Source organism: Schistocerca cancellata, chromosome 3 (genome assembly GCF_023864275.1).
Source record: "Schistocerca cancellata isolate TAMUIC-IGC-003103 chromosome 3, iqSchCanc2.1, whole genome shotgun sequence".
In the NCBI taxonomy this organism is placed as follows: Eukaryota; Metazoa; Arthropoda; class Insecta; order Orthoptera; family Acrididae; genus Schistocerca; species Schistocerca cancellata.
The window spans coordinates 951,539,475-951,564,690 of NC_064628.1; the positions used below are offsets into that span (position 1 = coordinate 951,539,475).

Genomic DNA, 25,216 nt, shown 5'->3' on the forward strand with positions numbered 1-25,216 from the left:
TTTGATTCTTTCTCTACTTTTCATTTATATAGTATATGTTAAGTTGTTCTCTTATAATACCGTTTTGTATTTGATCTCTGAGGGTACATCCTTTAAGTTTTCTTAAAATTGTCATTTAATTTCAACCAACTGTATTCTATATTAATCTCCTCAGTTACAAAGGAACTGATAGTGACTAGATAACCTGCTTTAATTTATACTTTTTAATACATGTTCAGTTTCTGAGATAGTAACCTAATTGAATATTGTTTTAAAGACATTTCAGGATGAAGTTTTTTTTCTGATGCTGCGGGAGAAAAGTATGAAAAAAGTGACTTTATGGCCCATCTGTCATGAGAATGTAGCAAATGACAACAAAGGAAGTAGTTATATTAACAGGAAACAGACAAGATTCACAGAATGTATGTTAACAAATAGCACAGCAAGGACACAAATGAAGCAATCACAACCAATAAAGCAACTATAACTGTTAACCAAAAATGTAACCTGTCATAATACTGGATACATTCAGTGAACGATGGCAGGTATAAGTGGACAAGGAAACCTTAAAGCTCCACACCTCACTAATGTCCACATCATTACAAATGGAGGAGTGGAACTTGTAATGGAATTGACAAATAGACATCATTTTGTTATATTATACACTAAAGTCATGTTAAAAAAGCTTTTGCTTAATACAATACTAAGTTAGGTGTTGCGATCAATAATCGATATTGGAATTGTATGTTTTTTGTAGCTTATGACTGTGATCTTTGGACTACAACGGGTTTTTGGCCACTTGAGTGTTGGCCGCGGTTTAATGTAGTTGTGTATCTAGTTTTGACAATAAAAGTGTGTTTTTGATACAAAGAAACCGTGGGATATTGCGTCATGATTTCAATAGTCCAGTGATAATTAAAAAACCCACACCTTTTCTTGGACCCCGAGCAGCAAAGGAATCATCGCCTAGACAACGAGAAGCCACATGGACAACGCAGACTCGGCAGCATCAACAAAGAAGACATCATGGCCAGCTCTACTAAAGTACTATACAGCCATTAGCCACACCGTAACGGTGTCCTTATGGAGATAACTTTTCTTGCACAGTAGAGAGGGTTCGTGACAACTGGGGGCTCTTTGCCGGGATTAAGACATTTATATGTACTGGATTGACGAAATCTGTTTTGCAGAAGTCTAATGACCACGTGGTACAAAGAAGTGCTATACATGGATGTCAAGGGAAACGAAACGAAACAGTGAAGTGGACTGACCACACGAGTGAGGACCCAGACTGAAAAGATAAGTACATTTGTTTAGTGCTGTTTATTCCTTTTATTATTGTGTGTGTGAAACTTCACGAAAATGACCATTGTGAAAGAGGAAAGTGGTGCTGAATCCGAGCAGGATTGTGAAAATTTGTTAGTCTTTGGGGTCGTAGACATGCCGATTAAAACGGAAGATGAGTCAGTCAAAGAAGCGGATCAAAGTCTTAATTCATCAGAACGTGAGACGTCGGACATTAAATCACAGTTACAAATGATGGAATAATCCTTAGCTTTAAATCAAACTGTTGTGGCCCACTTACAAGCTAATGAAGATCAATTGCAAAACATGAATCAGACGGTCACGGACAGTTTTCGGGTTATAAATCAGAAAGTGTCGCATCTAGAAGGAGCTATGAACAAAAAATTTGATAATGTCTCACTCTGGGGTAATAAACTTCGCAACGATATATCAAAGATATTTATAGTATCCAGATTTTCGTAAGTTTTCCAGTCAGTTGTGTTTTTAATCACTTCAGTCAAACTACACATCTACATTTTGATGGCAAATAAGGCAAGAAAGTATAGTAACTTCTTACTGAGAAATATGGCTCTCTGCATGTGTCAACATATACTGTTGCACACAAGGCAAGAAAGTATAGCAACTTTTTATTGGTAAATATGCCTCTATGTTTGTGTTAACATCTACTGTTTCAAAGCATATGCTTGGTTTTTGTTGTCAAATAATACCTCGTTTATGACTCTTGTGAATCTGATGGTCATAAATGTCTGTTAGATGATATTGTTTCTTCAAACGTCAATAATAGAACAAAGCATAGTTTTACAAGAAAATGATCTTTAATTTGTGTCTGAGCAGATACACTGCCGTTTTTTTTAATTATTTTTATTCAGTTGTAGCTGTTTGAGCTGGAGTACTTTTCTTGTGAGAATACCTGCTCACCAGTGCAAATGCATCTAATACTGAATATGTGTTGTGTTTCTAAACAGAACGACTGCACTGACCCATACATAGTAATTGTAGAGTCATTGTCACATGCCTTCTAACCCACTTCTGTCAGAGGTCATGCCCAAGTGCAAAAAGGGGAGATGGCATTTATGTATATTGTTAACAATATAATTCAACATTTTCTTTGTGAACTCGGCACACATACACATTACATTCATTTGTGCCAATGTCCTGGTATTCAAGGTGTTATACTGTCCAAAAGTTAATTATGGTTACATACCAAAACAACTGTCATGTGCCATTAGAGATTTAAAGATCCTTATGTCAAAACAACATCGATCGATATTGGAGAAAGTGTGTCAGAAGAGTTTTGACTGAATGTGTATGACATTTGTGGGAAACTGTGTTTTGAAGGTTCAAATTAACATGTATTCATATCTTGTAAACACATTCATTTCATGGAAATTTTGCAAATGATCTATGGAATATTGATTAATTAACTAACTAATTAACATATCACAAGTCTCAAAGAATGACAAAGGATTATAAACAGCTTCTCCCTTACAGTTTACAACTTCAATTTAGAAGTAATTCTGTATTCACAAACAAACCTATGAAGATGGTGCAGTATACACTAAGTGGCAACCTGCAGCAATATAAACATATTATTGTGTGGTTTCCTTTATTATGAGTCCCCATTAATTCTGAAGGAAACAATTTCCTAACAAGCCACTTTACTTACAGACAATGAAAATAATTTTCCTCAATCAATCAATATAATATCTAAACAATGGAAAATCCAGGATGGAATAACCACACTATTGTGAAAAGAATAGTTGCTACTTACCATATAGCAAAGATGCTGAGTTGCAGGTAGGCACAACAAAAATGATATCAAACGAAGTTTCCAGCCAAACAGGCATGCACTCAACTAATGTCTGAAGTATTACTGGAAACCCATAAGAGTATGAGGGGATGGAGATCTCTTCTAAACAGCACGTTGTAAGGAATTCCAGATATGCTCAATAATGTTCATATCTGAGGAGCTTGGTGGCCAGTGGAAGAAGAGCATTCCTGGAGCCGTCCTGCAGCAATTCTGTACGTGTGGGGTGTCACAGTGTTCTGCCAGAATTGCCCAAGTGCAACGAAATGCACGACGGACATGAATGGATTCAGGAGACCAGATAGGATGCTTACATATGTGACACTGGTCAGAGTTGTATCTAGATGTATCACGGTCCCATATCACTCCAACTGCACACACCCCACACCATTACAGAGCCTTCACCAGCTTGAACAGTCCCCTGCTGACATGCAGGGTCCATGGATTCATTATGATGTTTCCATACTCGTAAACATCCATCTGATCGATACAATTTGAAACAAGACTCGTCCGACCAGGCAACATGTTCAGAGTCATCAACAATCCAATGTCTGTGTTGACGGGCCCAGGCAAGGTGTAAAGCTTTGTGTCATGCAGTCATCAAGGGTAAAAAATAGGCCTTCAGTGCCAGGAGTCCACATTGATGATGTTTTGTCGAACGATTTGCATGCTGACATTATTGATGGCCCAGCACCGAAATCTGCAGCAATTTGCAGAAGGGTTGCACTTCTGTCATGTTGAATAATTCTCTTCAGTCGTTGTTGGTCCTGCTCTTGCGGGATCTTTTTACAGCCGCAGCGATGTCCAAGATTTGATGCTTTACCGGATTCCCGATATACTCGTGAAATGGGCGTACAGGAAAATCCCCATTTCATTGTTACCCCGGAAATGCTGTGTCATATAGCTCGTGTGCCGACTGTAACACCACATTCAAACTCACTTAAATCTTGATAACCTGCCACTGTAGCAGCATTAACCCATCTAACAACTGTGCCAGACACCTGGTGTTGCCAACTGCTGCGCTGTATTCTGTCTCATTACATATTTCTGTATTTGAATAAGCATGCCTATAACAGTTTCTTTGGTGCTTTAGTGTATTTACATATTTGTAAAGCATGTACTAGCATGCAAGTGGCAGCTAATTTGTATAAGCTAACTTTCTTTAGTAACTTAAAAAAAAGTTTGTATCATGCAGGGTGCTTATTTATAGCTATAAATAAAGTAAAGCAAAGGTCCTTGATTGAAATCAGATGAGAAAAGGATTATTAATGCCACTCAGTATCTGATATAGCACATACTTTTTCATCCCATTTCATGTTCTTGCAGATGCTTCTACATGCTAATTTTTATATACACAATTTTATCTATTGTTACCAATCATTTTCAGCACTGCATCAACACTGTCATTTACTGTTCTCTCTTACAGCTCTTGTTCTTTATCTTTGCTGCTCATCATTATTCTTCTTCTTTTGGGCTTTTTCAAGGCACTAGTGCTCTTTTTTATTATGAGTATTATATACACCAATGAAATTTGGTATAGGTGTCGTGCCATGACACCAAAATCAGCATAAACTGTAAAGTTCACTGTGATGAAATACTGTCCACTCTTTGTCAAATTCTTCTGTTCAAGGCTGGATCTCATCTACTTGTGGTTGTAATACAAGAGCTTTATTAGCGAATGTTGCCTTGTATTGTTTAGGTGAAACTCCATCCTAAAGCAACACTACAGTTTCCATGTCTCCTCAAATTCCTCTGGTATTCTTTTATATGCTAAATTTGTAAAACAATCAGCAACTCTTTTTCTGGGCATCCATTATTGTGGCTTTCTTTTGATGAATCCTACAACTGACAGGTGACACTGAAAGTACAATGAAAGGTTAATGTTGGAGAGCAATAGCTCATCACTGCTGAAATGTGAACTTCTCACAGTATTCGGCATACACAGTTCTCCAGATGGCATGGAGTTTTCAGTAAGCTGAGACAGCTGTCGCAGTGTAGTTGTACTGAAGTCTGAGGATGAGACATCAGGGAAAGTTGTCCAGCAGAAGTTGTGAAGACTCCTTTGTCAAGATATGTATAACAGGGACAATCTAATGTACTGTTACCATAATACTGCAAAAGAAAACGTCTTAAGTGCCAGGAGAAAATGCAAGGAGTAGAGGTTATTTAGAAACAAAACCACTCTATCCTTAATCATGGAGCAGCATTTTTTTTTTTTTCTGAAGTATAATTCCTATGCAACAGTAAATATCAAAAACTTGTTCCTTGAGACAACAAGCACAGCAGTGTCTTTCCCTCTCACTATTTAAACCCTCTCAGATGTATTCAGCAGCCATTTATGTTCTGCGCTAATTTGTGATATTAATAGTCTGCCTAAACTTTTCTTTTTCCGTTCTTTTGGCTGAGAGGTGAGTCAAGAAAATGATGGTCCTTTCAATTTCTTCTATTAGTCATTAATGCCCACAGTACTCGTTGAAGTATCGTTATATCTGGCAAGTGTACCGAGATTTAATCATTTAACTTCTCTACAGATTCATCACCATCAATTTTACAAGGTACACATTGCATCACATTGTTTTGTGGCTCTTCCAATGTTGCCAATGCTTACAATTACTGGTGGCAATCCAGCTTTCAAAACGTTCTTTATGGATATGGGTAGTGCATTAGTACTACTGTCTAAATATTTGGGTTTTCAGAGCTTGCAGCAGCAACAGAAAGTAACAGTATGCTTAAAATGTTGGAATACTCCCTTTAGGTTGAATTACACCTACAAATCATTACTTTAAAGGAAATTTATGGTATATCTCGTAAATCTAAATTATCATAATACTATTTTCAGAACTTTGAAAGTCACCAACGAACAGCATAATCAATGTTGTTCTTCCACGAATACTCAGTTCAATACAAGTATTATTCAGTACACTTCAACATGCATGAAGTAGCTGCATTTCAATTATTAAATATCGATCGTTGATTCCTCACCAATTTTTTACATTTACTACTGAACTGAGTGTATGATTTTCCATTTTAGAACATAGTTCAGTACCTCTATGAGAAAATGGAATAATCACCACCATCACCATTTACAGCTACAGTTGATCTCAACCACAAGGTACGTCTGAAGACCAAAGTGCTTTACTAGGTATGGTCTTATTGTATGCTCCTGCCTGCCTCATACCAACAAATTGACTCTCACAACCAATTATAAGGACCTACCACAGACTTCAAACCACAGTACAACTTGACATTTTTCACATTAAGAAAACTCTTTGCAAAGATGAAAGAAGTGGTAAATGACAGAAAGAGTCCTATCACTGACTTGTGATTAAATCCTGAGCCTTTGGATTTGTAGTCTGGCAATCAGCCACCACACCAGGCATACATTTTATTAATGTTAATATTCCCATTTGTGGTGGTGGTGGTGGTGGTGGTGGTGGTGGTGGTGGTGGTAGCAGCAGCAGCAGCAGCAGCAGTAGTAGACCAATTAGCTACTAATAGTAACAGCACTCTTTTTAAGAATACTGAAGGTAGTAAAGCAACTTTAACTTCATCCAGTAGAGTATTCATACATATTACAGAATGAATTGCCTGTTAATCTCAGCTGAGTGAAGAGGTCTTCAACTGAATGGAATTGCTGAATGCAGTTTTCACACTACCTTGCCTTACCTGATTCTGTACTGTGTGAGGAGCCAGTCCTGCCACCCGAACCTTGTTTGTCTAAGCTGGCAGCTAGCTCCCTCACTGATCGTTTCTCAGGCACTGTGGTTCCAGCACTGCAACCTCCTCCTGAAAAAATAACACTCTTCTAAAATATATGATTTTACAGAACCATTACATTTCATGCAGCACTGTGGAAATTTTACTTGCAACATCACAAACAAACAGTAAAAACACAAGGGAAACCAATATTCAAAGATGTGGCCTCTCAGCCTCACTTAAATGGTTAAGGTAGTCAATTTGGATGTACGGCAAGTGGGTTTCATTTCCTTGTCTGGTTTTTTGCAACACCTTCAATTACTTAGCCAGGTACGTGGATACATAAATAAAATGAAGAATTCACAGTTTTATAAGAGCAGCAACATACACGACATATGAGGACCCCAGTGGTCAAGGGGTCTAAGTAACATTTTTGACAAAAATGGGTTAATTACAGGAATGGGACGTGATAATACTAATCTGTTTTGTGGTAAAGTGATCCTAGTGATTTTATCGACAGTATGTATCGTCTAGCATGAAGCCTCTTGACTACTTGGTGTGTTGTAGTTAAACAGTGGCTCACTAGAGGTCCAATATCACTAGGACCCCTTTACCAATAAACAGTGCAATATACAGCCGAAATATTAGTAGAAGAAGGGGATTTCTTGCGGCTGCGCACCCGAAACTTAACGGAACAGTGCAATAGATTCCGTTCGTGGAAGCAGACATCAGTGCTAGTGACAAAGCATGTCACCACATTATCTTCTGTGGCAGAGAGGGCTGCTCTATGCAAGCTTCGCCTGGATACTCAGACGGTGGTACTCCCAGCAGATAAAGGTAATGCTACTGTTTTATTGTCTCGGGACGAATACCTTGATAAAATGTACAATTTATTGAGTGACAGCACGTACCGGAAGATCAGCAGGGATCCCACTAATTGAGTGGCGAAGAAAACTGTTTTGCTTCTGAACGATTCTCCCTTTCCACCAGAATTTGTTCGGAGATTGAAACCGAGTGGTTCAGTGCCTCCTAGACTTTATGGACTACCAAAGGTCCACAAGAAAGATGTCCCTCTACGCCCCATAGTGAGTAACGTAGGCTCTCCGACCTACGACGTTGCCAAACATCTGGCATCATTGTTGAGGCCTCTTGTGGGAAAATGTACCCATCACATAAGAAACTCGGCTGACTTCATTAGTAAACTGAAATCACTGAAAATTAACCCGTGTGATATATTAGTGAGTTTTGATGTGGTGGCTTTATTTACAAAGGTTCCCCTTCCAGAATCTCTACAGCTTATTGAAAGACGTTTTGACAAAGAGATTTCAGCTTTATTTAAACATGTTCTGACCTCCACATATTTCTTATTTAACAACGAATTTTTTGAACAGACGGACGGAGTCGCCACGGGCAGTCCCTTATCCCCTCTGGTGGCCAATTTATTTACGGAAGACTTCGAGGAGAAGGCGCTTGAATCTGCTGACTTGAAACCCACGGTATTCTGGAGGTATGTTGATGACACCTTTGTAGTTTGGCCCCATGGTGAAGACAACTTGCAAGACTTCTTAAGACATCTGAACTCCCTCCACGATCAAATAAAGTTCACAATGGAAATTGAAAAGGAGGGATGCCTTCCATTCTTGGATGTTTTGGTTCGGCGCAGAGAGGATGGCACTTTGGGACATGAAGTATATAGGAAGCCGACGCACACTGATTTGTATTTACGTGCAAATAGCTGCCACCATCGTGCCCAGACAATGAGTGTTCTCCGAACTTTAACCCACAGAGCTCATCGTATTTCTGACGAAAGCAGTCTGCAAGATGAACTTTCCCACTTACAAAGAGTGTTTGAAGACAATGGGTACTCTCCACAACAAATACAGAGGGCACTAAAAATGAAACCGAAAGAGACCACAAAGAAAGCAGAAGAAGATGAAGAAACCTTTAAATCGATGGCCTTCCTGCCGTATGTGGGTAGCCTCTCATCAAAAATAGGACGCATCCTTGGCAGACACAAAGTAAAAGTGATTTTTCGTCCTCCACCCAAGACAGCTGCACTCTTGGACTCCGTGAAAGATGATTTGCTGCTCCGAAAATCTGGAGTTTACAAAATTCCATGTGAATGTGGTCTTTCTTACATCGGACAAACAACTCGTACTGTCCAAGAAAGATGTACAGAACACCGGAGGTACACACGACTTTTACAACCTAATAAGTCGGCAGTGGCAGAGCACTGTATTGATAATGGTCACAGCATGTTGTATGACAACGTCGAAATTTTGGCAACTACATCATCCTTTTGGGACTCGATAGTGAAGGGGGCGATTGAAATTCGCTTGACGACGAATTAATTAATAGAGATAGTGGTTTCAATCTTGATAAATCATGGAATCCGGCACTTGCTGTAATCAACTCACAAAGACGTCGTCACAGTGCAGCTCACAATGATGTATCGATATGCCAACACAGATCAACTGCGGAGTCATAGATACAACTCGCGCATTATGCACGTCTCTGCCGCCGACCAACGTCTCTGGCGCATTTGCATCTGTGGCCGCATGCGCAGTCGCGCGCTACACGAGTATAAAGGGACGAAGCGAGCACTGGAGCGGCAGTCTTGCGGCTCACTGTGAAGATGGCTGAACATTATACAGCCGAAATATTAGTAGAAGAAGGGGATTTCTTGCGGCTGCACACCCAAAACTTAATGGAACAGTGCAATAGATTCCGTTCGTGGAAGCAGACATCAGTGCTAGTGACAAAGCATGTCACCACATTATCTTCTGTACAACACTGGCTGACACATGACCCTTTGGTGGCGTCTTTAGTCACATCTGGGCGTTTCATACAAAGTAATTGTAAATACATCGTTTGTATACAATGAATGGGACTGAGAAAAACATTCAACCTAAGCTACAAATGATTGGTACATTTTGTTACAATACTATTTTTTTCTAGTTGCTTACATATTTATATCTGGGTAACAATTTATTTATTTAGTGGATGAAGTATGGAAACTTTAGGCCTCTCATCAGTGTAGCAACAAACAATGAAATTGAGTATGAATTTGTTTTAAAGAAGTAGTCATTTCCAGATCCTATGCCCAAGGCTGATAATAGAAAAAGTAATGGCGATACGAATAATGACAGTGACAGTTATATTAGTAGTAGCAGTGACACACCACTGTTTGAAGATGGTTATGATTCTGATACAGACAGTGGTTGGAATCCTTGTGATGAAGAAGAAGATGATGATGATGATGATGAAACCAGTGGAGCTTCTTCAGTTATGTTACCTCTGTGAGTTGTATACATCTGAAGGTAGATATCTAACATGTTTATTATTGTGTTTCAATTTTAATACAATTTAAGATACCACAATGTTGTTAGCCACCATTACAAAAACCCTGATTTAGTATACATTATTTTTAGATGACACAGAAGAAGAAGCAGAATGAAGACCTGGTGAAATTGAGGACTTGCTGGCTGATGCTATTCCCCCTGAACCTCAGCCCAGGAGAAAAAGGGTACAAAGGGAGCACACCTGGAAATCTCAGAAGAGGAAGATATTGAGGAACACAGGACAGGCTTATGTTGACTGTAATATGATGCTGCACGGGGCTAAAAAGATACGTGAATACAATCACCTGTGTATGTACAATTGTAATGAAAATATTCCCAAAGAGCATAGGGTAGTAATATTTAGAGATTATTGGAAACTAGGTAGCTGGGAACTTCAGACATCATTCCTGAATGGTGCCGTAGACTTACAGCCTGTGTTGAGGAAGAAAATCACAGCTGTTACACACAAAGACTTATCATGTATTTATAAACTGGGCAGTTTTAGAGTGTGGAAAACCTCTTTTTGAAAAAAACTCTTGAACTATTTAACAAAAAGATAAGAAACATTATCATTAACAAAAAATCAAATCCACCTGGAATTTTGCCAGTGATAAACAGGGAAGGAAGGAGCCCTAAATAAAATTCCAGTCAACAGAACTGCAATAATCAAGGAGCATATAAGAAGATTCCCGATGTACTCGAGCCATTACAGTAGAGCAAAAGCTCCAAACCAAAAGTAGTTACATTCACACTAAAGTGTGACAATGATGTATAAAATATATGAAACATTTTGCCATGAAGACAAAAAAGTGAAACCTGAAAGTGAAATTTTGTACAGACATATATTCAGGACAGAATTTAACCTAAGCTTTCACAGGCCTCGTATCAATACCTGTGTAGCTTGTGACAGGTAGCAAATGAGAACTGTACATGGTACACCTGATGAAATAAGGCAGTTGAAGTTGAAACATAATGTCGTCTCTGGAAAGCAGAAGTAGGAAAAGAAGCCAAAATGAAATGCAAGGAGTTAAAGGACAACAACTGTGTTGCAATATGCTTTGATCTTCAAAAGATGATTCCGGCATCACATGCGATGAACTCAAAAGCTTATAATATGTGACAGTTGTGGACATACAACCTCAATACACACAACTTAACCAGTGGTACAGCCCGTATGTTTATGTGGCATGAAGGATAGGCAAGTAGGGGTTGCTAGGAGAGAGCATTTTGCCTGCTGAAGTATATCCAGAGTCTTCATCACACTGTGAAGCACATCTTAGCCTTCAGTGACAATTGTGGAGGCCAGAACAAGAGCCATCCAATAGTAAAATTTTGGTGTTATATTGTTATGAACACCCAAATTGAAACTGTTGATCAGTATTTCCTCGTTTCTGGACATTCATACAATGAATGTGACCAGGACTTCAGGATCACTGAACTTGAAAGAAAGCGGAACCAACGTGACATTTATATACCAGAAGACTGGACGAATCTGGCTACCGCAGCAAGTCGAAAATTTGTTGTTACTAAAATTACGGATGAAGACTTCGTTGATCTGCAGCCACTAAACCAGTACTTTAACAACACCGTGCCAGAGATACGTGGAATGCAGGTACTTCATTTTGAAAAGGCAAACCCAAATACCCTTTTTCATAGGAAAACATCAGCTGAGGGTATTCTGCTTAGCAGAAACTGCCAATGAACAAGCAGCGAACAGTAAAAATGCCTAAACAACTTCCCAGACTTCAATCCATTGCTGTGAAGCCAAAACTAAAATACACAAAATATGAAGATCTGATGGCACTTCTGCAATTTGTGCCACCGATAAACCACCAATTTTATAAACATTTATCCCATGAAACAAAGACTGGTGAACCATTTGCTCATGTGGATGTGGATGATGATGATGATGATGATGATGATGATGATGTCACTACGGACTTGGGTAACAACATCTATGACACAGATGATGATTGTGATACATGTTGATAAGTGTTAAACCCAAATATTTGTATTTTGTAAATCAATCAGTACACAATTAAAACAATATTGTATCCTGTTACAGCAATAAATTCCTGTTGTGTTCAGTATGTACTCTGAGCATTATCATTTTACTCTATTGTAAGTGAAAGGTAAAGGGGTCTATGTGCATATTGTCCATTCTTTGTACCTATCAACCATAAACCATATGTTCTACTAATTTATTATCATTGGTCATAAAAAGCTAAGGACCCGAGTATTAATCTGAAATGTTCAAAATGGTGAAAATCTCATGTCCCCTCCTACGAAAATCATTAAAACTTTGACTTGCGTTTTCTCAAAACTATGATTTTGTCACTTAGACTCCTTGACCTCTGGGGTCCTCATATAGTCGTAACTATCAGTACACTTCGTTTAATGATTCTGTTTCCTCTCTCTTGTGAGAAATATATATGAGGTTTGATCCAAAAGTAACAGAATTTTTTTAATTTTATAGGCTTTATGCAACTGGTTTTCAAAATCCTTTTTCATCTTAGTAGACACGTTCGTGATGTATGTTTGCATTTTCAGCTGTTTTGAATATTTAGTTTATTGTTGACATTCAAAAAGGTTAAACTTGTTTTTGAGTGCTCAACCAATTTTTACTTTTGAAAAAGATGGAGTAAAGAATTTGCATTTAATTTTGCTTGAAATATGGAATAAAGTGCAGCACTGCATTCAAAATGTTGACTGTGGCTTTTGGCAAATCTATTATGAGCAGGAAAATACAAAATCAGCATGCAAGTTCAATGTTTTTCACTAACGATGCTCAAGGAGGATTCCGAAGATCAACTACCGTGAACATATTTCAAATGATGAAACGCTGAAAAGAAGTGATCTACATAGCATCTATAAAATCACTGCTGAAAGATGACTTAAGCTTGTGTGTCATGTTCTATGCATGAAAGATGGAACAATCCCCAATTCAACAATGTTGTGGAAACCAAGGGATGAATAGAGGATGATCTCTTAACAACTGGTAACGAACTTTTGCAAACATGACCACAAACTGGGAGGAAACTGAAAACCTGACAGCTGGTCGAGTCCACCAGAGAAAACTTTTTGCCAGATATGCTACCTCGATGTGGAGGAACTAACTCTAAGCATTCCACAGACAGCTGTGGTCACGGTTTATTCTGCACATTTCTTACCAACAACAGAACCCATATAAACCCACATACAAAACTGTAACTGCTTTGGACACTTAATCACCTACTTGACAAATTTGCAGCACCAGGTTTTCCAATATTGCTATAATAAATGAATATGTATAGATAATCAAGGCCTCTAGAGTAGATGACATTCGTCAGAACTACTGATAGCTTTGGGAGAGCCAGCCATGACAAAACTTTTCCATCTGGTGTGCAAGATGTATGAGACAGGTGAAATACCTTCAGACTTCAAGAACACAATAGTTCCATTGCCAAAGAAAGGTGTGAAAATTACTGAACTATCAGTTTAATAAGTCCTGGTTGCAAAATAACACAAATTATTTACAGAAGAATGGAAAACCTGGTAGAAGACGATCTTGAAAGGAAGGCAAATGTACATTTATAGCATTTGTAAACTTAAAAGAAAGCTTTTGAAAATGTTAACTGGGGTGGCAGATAGAGCCTGAAACTGGTTCGTCAGACAAACTGGAGAGGCCTTCTGTTCAGCCCTCCGAAATGTCTTTTGCCCCCTGCCACACCTCAAGATGACCTCCCACTCAACCATCCAGGTGAGGGGTCAGCCTCAATGTGGACAGTATCCTGGGCAGCCACAGCCGTACTCCGAACGGGGGATGTGTGGGACGAGCTGGCCGTCCCCAACAAACCCCCATCCGGACTCCCACAGTGATGCCCATTGGCAACAGCCTCAAGCTGTGTGACCAAAGCTAAAACTGCCTGAAGCTGGGAGCGAAGGGATGCCAACTCAGCCCGCATCCGAACACAGCAGTTGCAGTCCCTATCCATGCTAAATACTGTTGTGCAAAGAACGTCTGAACTAATCTACAGAGAGCACATACCAATTCGACACAAAATTTAAATGGTTATTAAAATACAAGATTGTCTAGTAAATGCTGCTACTTGCGCACTGCTGACACACTGCTCGGCGGCAGAAGGAGACTATGCGATTTTACACTCTTCAGGTACTAAAATGCGATGCTACAACCCTCAAATACTACAACACGCCTGAAATTTATGAATTACACAATGCAAGTACCCAAAAACACGCAAAAAAATTAAGAATTAAACTACGTAACAAATAAGTGAGCTAAGAGTATGACTTACTGCTGGCAGCTGCTTATCCAACGGCGGCAGGGAGCACACTGGCTGTGACCAACCGACACTGGCCGTTCAAAACAAAAACAGAAGACAGACGACTACGCGAATTTACACTATTTGGGTACTAAAACGCGATGCTACAACTCTCAAATACTATAATACGCCCGAAATTTATGAATTAAACTATGCAAGTACCCAAAAACACGCAAAGAAATTAAGAATTAAACTATGTAACAAATAAGTGAGCTAAGAGTATATGACTTGCTGCTGGCAGCTGCTTATCCAACGGCAGCAGGGAGCACAGAGCAGTTCAGAAAAGCAAGCCAGTTATCAGGAGCTTGTGGAAGCTCAACACACAAATTTGTGTTACATGTACTGTGCATTACAGTACATTATGGAGGCAGAGGTTGTCTCCCCCCCCCCCCCCCCCAACTCAACGTTATTGTCAGTAGAAGCCAGTTATCATATGCTAATGTGCTACAGCACACTGTAAATATCTCATCAAAATTATTCCATTTCTCTTCAAACTCGAGCCAGAATTAGCACTAAAATTACACCATTTCTCTTGAAATGTGTGCTGGTCAGCAAATAAAATGGACCATGTTCTGTTGCATTCTCTCTGCATTATCAAGAAACCAATGTTGATTGCTGAAATGACGGTCAGTCAAGCTACGATCAAATCAGAGAAGGGAAACAGCTGTCTGTGTTTGATTGTACATGTTCTGATTGCATACGTCATTCCTTTGGGTGCTATGAGTGCTATGTGGCTCACAGCACCAAGTCAGTATTTTTCTTTGAAAGTGTGTGCAATGTATTGTGCAAGCACAGAGTATGAGGGATTTTTGAGGAGCAATTCACATAATGGTGCCATAGCCCAGTGTACTGATTTGCAAATTGTTGGCTCAGATTTGATTCGTGCTGCTACCATCTCCCCTCTGTAAGCAGTATCTGCTTAAACAGACCCAATTGATCACTTGAGTACACCATCGCAAGAGCCCTCCTGACAAACAGGTGATCTCAGGAGGGCTTTCTTTGAGTGGGACAGGGTTGTGACTAACGTCTCAATCTTCTTGAGGACAACACACCGAGGAAAGTGCTCACATTTTAGAATGCCCAGGGCATAGCAACAGGGTACTGAATATCATGCAGAAGCTGACACTGATACAGAAATACACTTTCAAACATCATTGCTTTGTTGTTATTTCATACCAAAGTTATTTTTTTAGCTAATAAGGGTTATTCCTTCATTTCCTTCTCACTCAGATTTCAGCCCACATACGGTAACAGATACATAGTAGGCGCAATATGTTATGTGATCAGTTTACGACAGCATTTCTTATCACTTACGGGTTTAAAATTACATAAAATGAACCATCAATTCAATTCTCAGAGCAGTAAAATAATTCGTAGCATTGGAGCGATGGTAAAGGAACCAAAAGTATTGTGTATCCATACCAGATCCCAAACTCGCAACTCCAGAGTCTGTAGATTCATCCAGTGTATCTCCTGAATCCAAGTCAGGGGTATTGGCAGCAGAGGTATTCGTACTGGAACCATCACTCAGCAACGAAAACTCCCCTGCAGAAAGACAGTTTCTGTTTAATTACAACTGAAAGAATAAACATACAACTGTTCACAATAAAAACTGTTACAACAAAACAAAAAAACAAAGAGCATAGTGTGTGACGAAGCAAGCTGGGATCTCTTTACTTCTTCTCTTGTTGCCATTTGCCTTCTTAAATTCATTTTATTTTCATTTTTGCCTAATTAACATTGACATGCACGGGTACAACCTGTATTTTTATAAAAAAAAGAAAAGGTTGGCCCTCAGTCTTAATAAATATAGCACCAGGTCTAATTTTGTGCTTAGTTTTGTGTATGTAATCAATTTCCTAATTTATTTGGATGATTCTTAGTTAATGTCCTTTGTTGTAGGGTGAAATCAGTAATTGTTTCATGAATTAAATTCTACTGTTGACCTATAAACAAATATAAATTCTGTAATAATTATAAACATTATGAAGAAGAACTATTAGGACTGCCTCCATTCAAAAACATATTAGCAAAGCCAGCCCTTAATTAATTCCAAAATAACTACCAGGTTTGTCAAAAGTATTGTTTGCTTAACTATATCTGTTAATTTCATTATTTAAACAAATAATTCTGCTTAACCCTTGTAGTAGAAGAAACTGTTAAAAAGAAGGAATTCTTTGATGTATTCAGTTAATTGACTGAGTTATGTTTTAATTGTAATTTCTGTAAATTAAACATTGAACAATGTATAGTTTCAGTGCCTATTATTGTGAGGATATACAAAGGCCAAACTTTTGGTCCCGAGACAGTCAGTCCATAGCCGATTTTCAGATGGGAAGTGCGTATCAGTTACAGTAACAACAATGCATTAATTTAGTGGAATTAGTGTAACACAAATATGCCATGTGTTAAAACAATGACAGTGTCTGTTCAATTTATTTGAGAAATAGTGTCACACGTACTGTATTATTCTACAAGAACTGTGAACTATGTGGTTAGGTTGTTACTCCTCATAGATATTCAACAGCAGCAGCAGCAGCAGCAGTGTCCTGATTTTTGCCTGCAATGTATTAATGAGGCTTAACATTTACCAATAGTGAACTGGCCATATAAGTGTGTAATATTGCGGGTGGTCGTGAGGGGGAAGGGGGGGGGGGGGGGGGGGGGGGGGGGGGAGTGTGTTGTGAACAGTAAAAGTAAAGAGCTATGAAACGCAACTGTGCAACTGTCGGATACATTATTTATGGTAGTCAGTGTTGAACTTCACCTCCCATTTTACAGCCAGTATAACAATGCAGTATGTCAACACCAAGGACTATCAACAAAGAATTTAAGCAGGTGAACGTCACAAGCTGCTGTAGATCGATCTACAATTAAGAAAACATGAAAACAAAAATAATGTGAACTGTGTCATCTTATACTGTCTTCAATATAAATAAACACAGCGAATATGCATAACAGATACTTAAATCATCATAATATATTCTCCCGTCACTCTTTACAACAGTCTGCCAATTCTGGGGCAACTATTCGATTCCACAACTGTAGAAATCATGAGGTTTTGAGGCAAAGACCTCATTGAGCCAGGTGTGGAGTGCATTTTCATCCACAAAGGAAGTTTGAAGGTTGTTTGATAGAGACTGGGAAAAAATGAAAATCTGAGAGCACAAGATCAGGTGGGTGGGGAATGACTTTCAAACCCTTCTCCTGTATAGTATTTTTTGTCAGTCTAGCAGAGAGTGGGTGGCTGTTATTGTGGAGTAGTATCACTTCATGCAGTCTTCTTGCTCACTGTTCTTGGAGTGTGTCTGCAATATGTCTCAGTTGTTGATGAATGTCAGCAGTGATGGTTACACCTAGGGGAAGCAAATCTTAGTGCACCACACCATAGCGTTCCACCAGATGCATAATGTTATCTATTGTGGACATGGGCAGGTCTTTGTATGGGAAATTGCTGCTTCATTTGAGCTCAACCATTCCTTTCTTTTCCTTATGTTAGCATAAAGACATCATTTCTCGTAACTAGTAATGATGGGGGATAGGAATGATAGGTATTGTTCACGAACCAACTGAGGATGAGCAAGCAGAGAAACACATATAGCCACCCAGTGATTTTTGTGATTTTGCCTTATAGCATGCGGTACCAATACACCTGATTTTTTGAATCTCCACCACCGCATGCAAATGTTCACAGTTCATCACACTTGACAGTTCTCAAGTACACTGACTTGGATCATTGTAGATTAATGGCTTTAAATTATTTTCTTCAAACCCTGAAGGTCTTCGTGAAAATGGGGAGACATTAATGTTGAAATGATCCACCTTAAAATGAGAAAACTATTTTCTCACTGTGCTCTGTCCAATGGCATTATTCTCATACATGGCACAAATGCTTCTGGCTGCCTCTGCTGCTGTCACCCTTCTATTGAACTTAAACAGAGGAAAATCTCTGAAATTTTCCAATTTCTCCACCTGGCACTCCATTTTCTGCCGTCCACAGTTCCACTCACTATCTCAGAGAGACAAAATGGCAATATGTAAACTCAAACAGCAACAGTAAAGTACAAATAAAAATGACAATTGCTAAACACACACACAGCAACCAGAATATCCATATGCAAAACGAAAACACTACGAACGTACACACCAACCTAACAGCTCCAACTGTGATCTTCAGAAAGTTTATCTCCATAATCACTTTTACTATGTTCCCAATTTTCCTTTGATATTTATTAAGGTCATTTTGTAAAGGACCAGAATGATGTTGCAAGTTTCCTAACCCACAGTGCCCACATCTCAGACATTCCAGATATGATGGGTGAACCCAGTAAAGATAATATACTTGACTATGACACATGACTAATGATAAAAGATGTATGATAAAAAAGAGCATTGAGCAGTAGGAAGATCCATAAATTGAGCAATGATTTTCTTTGCACTGATAATAAAATGCGATAGAAAACAGTTTGAAGCGATTTTACAATATCTTTATTAATCATATGTTAGTGCTTAAGAAAATAATGATCTTATTCCACGAATTAAAGTCATAATATTGTTTTAAAGTGAAATTTATCTATTTTACAATAAATGCAATATGACAGTAAAATTTGTGGAGAATAACAAGCTTGAAATTTTGTTCCAAGATTATGTGTATGAAGAGAAAGGGAAGGACAAAAATACCAGTTATCTTTAATTCTTTGGGAAATCACTCCAAGGCGTGACACCAAAGAGTAGAAGTGTTTAGGGAGGGCCACGTGTTTTCTAAGAAAATTGGCACAAATATTACCGACTTTGACTCCAGGCTTCTTGCGAAACAAAATATACGGAATGTTGTCCTCAGGATGGCTGGGAATCCCATCTAAGCCTGTCTCCTCATGCTATAGTGCTAATATTCTTGGAAATCACTAATAACATTTACTGGCAGCACAGCTGATTGCACTAAGTGTTGGTGTATTTTGACGACCTGGTTCAGGTAAAATAATGTGACTAAAATCACCACTATGTTGAACTATAACTAGGCATGCGGATTTCATAGTTCTGATTGGTAGCAGTCGGAAACAGTTAGGAGACTTCATGCTGTAGGGATCTGTAGATGTTTGTTGCCAAATGCACAGCATACCATTAGCCATTTTCAACTACTGTAGTGTAACAGGATATTTTATTCAACATTTTGTTCGAGTTTTAATATTATTACCAGCTACAGATGATCATGGAAGCCAATATATGTTAAGTAGTGTAAAATAAAGGAGCAGATGCTGGGTGCTTTGGCGTGTGCAGTAACAATGAGAGCAGCAGCGAGTCATCGGGCAATGAGTAACTCTTGAGTAGACAGGGTCACGGACGGCTCTGAGCAAGAGGGCCACCGACCATGTCCACAGGGAACCAAAACAAATGAATCACTTTTTGATTTAAAAAGATGGAACTTTGATGTAGGGCCTATAATATTGAGTTGAAGGTTTTGAATATGTCAAGTTATAATTGAGGGGATCTGACATTGTGAGACAGGAAGAATTTAAAATATAGTTAAGTGAAACTTAAGAGTTTGAAGCTTATTTTGTAGCTCAAAGTACATGTCATATACTCATATTTCAACATCACCCTGCAAAGGATTGCAGTTCAGAACGGAAAGTTCATACATGACGATGGAACAGATTAGCTGAACCACCAGAACAATTCATAAAGATGACCGTGCATAATCAAAAATAATAGAGAGATGAATGACAGATCCAACATAGTGAAACATGCCAACTGCGAGCCACAGCTGAAGTATGCCACTATTGGATTTATAACATTATACAACTAACCACCTCTACTCCCATTATTTTTTTTATGTCATATTGCACTGCCATCGGCTTTGTTGCCGAGTTGTAATGTCATTGTGTGTGTTTTGTTGGCCTATTTCCATTGCATTGTTTTTTTTTTCCTTCCAAAAATGAGTGATGGTGCAGTTGCTGTCACATTGCAGAATCACCCCTTCACTCCAGTTCAGAAAAGGAAGCAGATTATATGGAGCTTGTGGACAGACAAAAAAGTATACTGAAAACAGGTTCTGAAGAAGATTCCATTACTGGAATCGAAACCTAGGTAAACGAATAAAATTACCTTGCAACTGAAGGCTGAAAACATTGTTTATTTGCTGTACATTTCACAGTTGCTGACACGCTGCAATATGTTAAAGATTTGTAAACATTAAAAGATCTTACATTATGTTATAAAACAAAAACAAGACATCAGAGGATACTTCAAGAGCATCGGAATTTCGTGAACCATACTAAAATGCATAATTCAGCTTAAAATGCACATTCATATGTCCAGATTCATATGTAAATTTTCTTGGAGTACCAGTACTGTATTATCTCATGTTTGGTTCTTTATTATGGCATAATGCCATACGTGAAGTTGAAATGCAGCAAATAGTTGAAACTAGCCAATAGTGTGAAATTAAACACTTCGTTTCTAATAAAGCAGAAAAGATTAATGAAATCCAAATCTCTTTAGCAAACTGACAAAAATAACTTCATTGTTCTGCAAGGCGATTAATGCTTGACTGTCAGGAATGTAGAAATAAAATCTACAACTAACAACATATTGTAGCCTTCCGTAATTATGCAAACGTATTTTAATTCATTTGATAACTCCCGGCCGCAAAATCCGTTATCATTTAACGTGAGAGCAATAAACGAAGAGGAAACAACAAAATCACTGAACGTAAGCACACGTCACGTGGAGACGACCCAACTCCCCACCACAACTCAGACTGCTCTGGGCATCAGGGCCAGATTTACTATATTTCCAAACCGGGGCGATATTAAGTCGTGGTGCCCAGCCATACTTTTGTAACCAGAAACGAAAGAAGGTACAGCTCATACATGACTCAACTGGGCATGCGCAAGAGCCCGCCTGCAACTGCTCAAACGAATTTAATTTAAACAGGTTGTCACGTCACACTCATTGGAGGCAATTTGCTGTTATGAAGCATTATAGTCTTCCTAAAGCCTTTGACACACTTTGCTGTTGGCAGACGCTTGTATGAGCACTGCATTTTGTTGTTGTATACGGCGCATTTCCTTTGCAACTTAAGATTTATTTTCGATTTTTTTTTCTCTCATTCAAGTTTTGTTGCTAGAGAATTATTCTGCAATAGCGGGATACAGTAATATCCTTTGTTAGAGTATTGGTTCTTACCAGTATTTGTAAGAGCTTTTGATGATACTGAGTTTACTTTTTTCTACTCGTTAGGAACTAAGGGAACAATACGTTCCACATTGTGCGAACAAAATACTAGCAGGCATGAAACAGTCTTTAGAAGGGAAATCAGACTTGGCTCTCTAATTTGCAAAGACTTGGCTCTCTAATTTGCAATGAAACTAACACTCTGCAGACTGTTGTGTATTTGCACTCCTTATCCAAATGCAAGATCCAGTATCTGAACCAGAAATATTTTTCTTATAATGTGCATCTCTAGATAACTCGAACAGCAGAATGTGTTCTCAAGTGTCCCTAAATGTGTTGCATGCTTTTGAAATTAATCATGAGAATGTAAATTATATAATAACTGATTCTGCCCCGTATATGTTAACATGTTGTGAACTACTCAAGGAAATTATTGGAGAACATTTAATTCACCTCATTTACTTGCCTCATAAATTAAGTTTGCTCAGTGACATCTTGCAAAAGAATCTAAAAGAGTTTAATGTAATTGTATCAAAAACATAGAACTGTTTTTGTACGTCAAGGAAAATCAAACACTTGTACCGTTCATACATAGATGAAAACTTTCCAGATATGTCGGTTTCATTGTATCCTGAGCCTGTGTTGAGTAGATGAGGAAGTTGGTTTAAAGGTGCCTGTTACAGCAGTATCCTCCATTCAAACAACTGTCACTAAAATCTATTCCCACAGTAAACTGGTTGGCAGCAATGAAAGATGCCAGATTTCACAACCTCGTTAAATGCCAGCAGCATTTGTTATGCACAGTGCAAGTTTATTGCAGGCATTGTTTTGGAATTAGAAGGGTCTGATTATCCCTATTCTCATTTGCTGGTTTCAACAATAAAAGAACTGCAGGATACAATGAACATAATTGCTTCTGGTCATGTTGCTGAACTATATAGTAAAATTATTGAGGGACTTAGATACTCCCTAAAAAGTGAGGTGCCTTCAATTTTGCAAAAGTTAGTGTTTTAGTTGTACAAAAAATTGAAAAGCACACATCTCCAAGTAATGCTCGCATGTTATTTGCACTTCTGAATGATTTATTTCATCCAGCTAATGTAATTCAATCAAACTATACAAACATTTCAGCATTGAGCAAAAAATCACAAAAATTATCTCTACAAAGGGTTAAAACAGTCTGGGTACCTCGCTCTTGAAGATATTCTGCTAAATTAAAATGAAAGACATTCTGGACAACAGATTGAAATATTCAGTCACTGCAAGTATCGAAATTAATACACATGAACCTATCAAATGCTATCTTAAGGTCTATTTGGGTCCCTGTTCATCCGCTGATGCAGAGAGATTTTTTGGATTATAATTTCAACTGTCAATGACCAAGACAACTATTGAAATAAGAACATTGTAGCAAGTGCTATGTTTTCTTCCACGAAGTAAACCAAGGATAGGAGGGCCCAGTGATAATGTAATGTGTTATGTAATCATAATCAGGAATACAATAAAATAATAAAGGATGTTTTTAGTAACTTGTACATTACCATTCATGTAAATAATTCAGAACCTCAATAATGAAACCGTAAATAATTCAGAACCACCATAATGAAATCTTTAACGATTAATTTGAGAATTATATTGGGAAAATTACTAGCCACCTTGTGAAATTGTACAAAAATTAGTGAGGGAAAAAACCATGCTTCTACCCATAAATAATAGGCTCGGCTGGACAACATAGTTCAGCTACCGAACTTAGAATCCTCTTTAGAGCACACCTATATAAAATCAACTCCCCCCCCCCCCCCCCCCCCACACACACACACACACACGAGAGAGTGATTCCATTTTGTAAGTTTTCTTCCTTTCAGCATCTTAACTTCTTTTCTTCCTCTTCATTAACAAAATTCCTGATGAAGGCTCCTCTGCTGTGGAAGCTCAACAGATATTCATTGAATGGATACAAACCTGACTTCCGATCCCCTCCGACAACAGACCATGGTCTTGGCTTCGGTGCAATGGGGGGAGGTGGTTTCTGTCGGCTGTTGCACTGTTTGCCACCACAGCAGGTTGCTGAAATGGAAGAATACAAATGAAAATTTTGCAGATGTCAACAACTACAAACAACACTCACTGAACTCTAATGATATTTCTCACTGAACACATTTGAAATGAATGCAGAAATACATCACAGATTTTCATAAATGTTTTGGGAAAGGGGCTACACAATTTTTGTCAATAGTTTCTATATCACTCAGACATAATGTAAGATGGAAATAATAAAACATTTTAAAATATATTACGCAACATTAACAACATGCTGAACATTTATTAATGAAATAAAATTTATCTATTTGGTACTACTATATGGACAAAGTAATTGCATTCAACTGAAACTGACTACTGTCATTTGTCCTTAGGGAAGCGTCTTTTGTTGTCGACTTAAGAACTGGTGACTTCGGACCATCAGCTGTGGTTCCCTTTGGAAAACTTTCAGTAGGAGAACGCAGTGATTCCACAAGTCCTGTGGAACGCAGTTTCACACCAGGTGCCACAATGGGAGAGGGTGGTTTTTCGGCATCCACATCCTAAGGGTGAAAACTCAATTACTACTACTTACTAATGAAAGTATACGAAGTAAATAATTTTGAAGACAAATTTATGGAAAATTTGTGAGGAAAGATAAAATGAACTACTTCAATCTTTTTAACTTTCTGCCAGTGAGAGTAGGACATATTTTGATGTAAAAGCACACTGAAGCAAGTTCTACAATGTAAGTCAAGATGTAGATAACACTGAGATGCCAAGTAATACACTTTGCTGAAATCCTTCTGATTAACATGTTACAATGTTTTAAGGATGGCAGTGATGCATGGAAGTGGAAAACCTTGGACTTGATAAATATAGTTGCAGGAAGCTAAAGTGTTTTGAGCCTCCACAGAAGACAAGAATGGAATATATTCACAATAGAATATAGCAGTTGGAAAGACAGATCATCTGCCAACTATTAAAACTTTGTTCCAGAGAGGAACAGAAATCTTAATAGTCAAATGTTTTGATCATATTTTTATTTTATTTTCCCAGCAGTTCCAAAACCAGATATCTTCTGCTTAATACCTGAAGACATACATCACTTTGATTTCAGTGTTTGTTTTCTTCATTTAACGAATAAAACACAAAAAAAGGAAAATATGGGGCATGTACAATTCCGAAAAGAATTCTTCAAATTATAAGGGTTAACTAAACACTAAATTTCAAATACGAATCATTAACTGCTATTGAGTCAATGATCAATGACAATGGTGATCTGTCTTTCCTCTTAATACACTGTAGTAAAAAATTGAATATATATAATGTTTGCATTTGCGACCAATCATAACATTACAGACTATACTTATCCAACTTCATTGTTTCTGTAGAAGAAATTCTGTATAAACAGCAGCTAATACAAAAAGGGTCATGAAACCAGACATCAGCAATTTTGGGAAAAAAGCAATCATCGCAGATGAAGGTCGGAAGTTTTTTTTTCTAGTGCACGGCATTCAGTAGGCTGATATAATAGAAACAAGATCACTGAAGGCAAGGACTGAAAAAAAGAGAAA

At 38.2% G+C, this 25,216-nt stretch overlaps 1 protein-coding gene across 1 annotated transcript in view; it reads right to left on the minus strand.

The window, feature by feature from the left end:
* The window catches only part of LOC126176014 (F-actin-uncapping protein LRRC16A), a 573,185-nt gene that overhangs the window by 27,379 nt on the left and 520,590 nt on the right, over positions 1-25,216 (minus strand). Inside the window, exons 30-33 of the mRNA XM_049923133.1 lie at positions 24,016-24,202; positions 23,583-23,687; positions 15,870-15,992; positions 6,758-6,877 (exon numbers count right to left, since the gene is read on the minus strand). Of these exons, the coding sequence (XP_049779090.1) occupies positions 6,758-6,877; positions 15,870-15,992; positions 23,583-23,687; positions 24,016-24,202 (535 nt within the window). The remainder of the gene's footprint in view (positions 1-6,757; positions 6,878-15,869; positions 15,993-23,582; positions 23,688-24,015; positions 24,203-25,216) is intronic.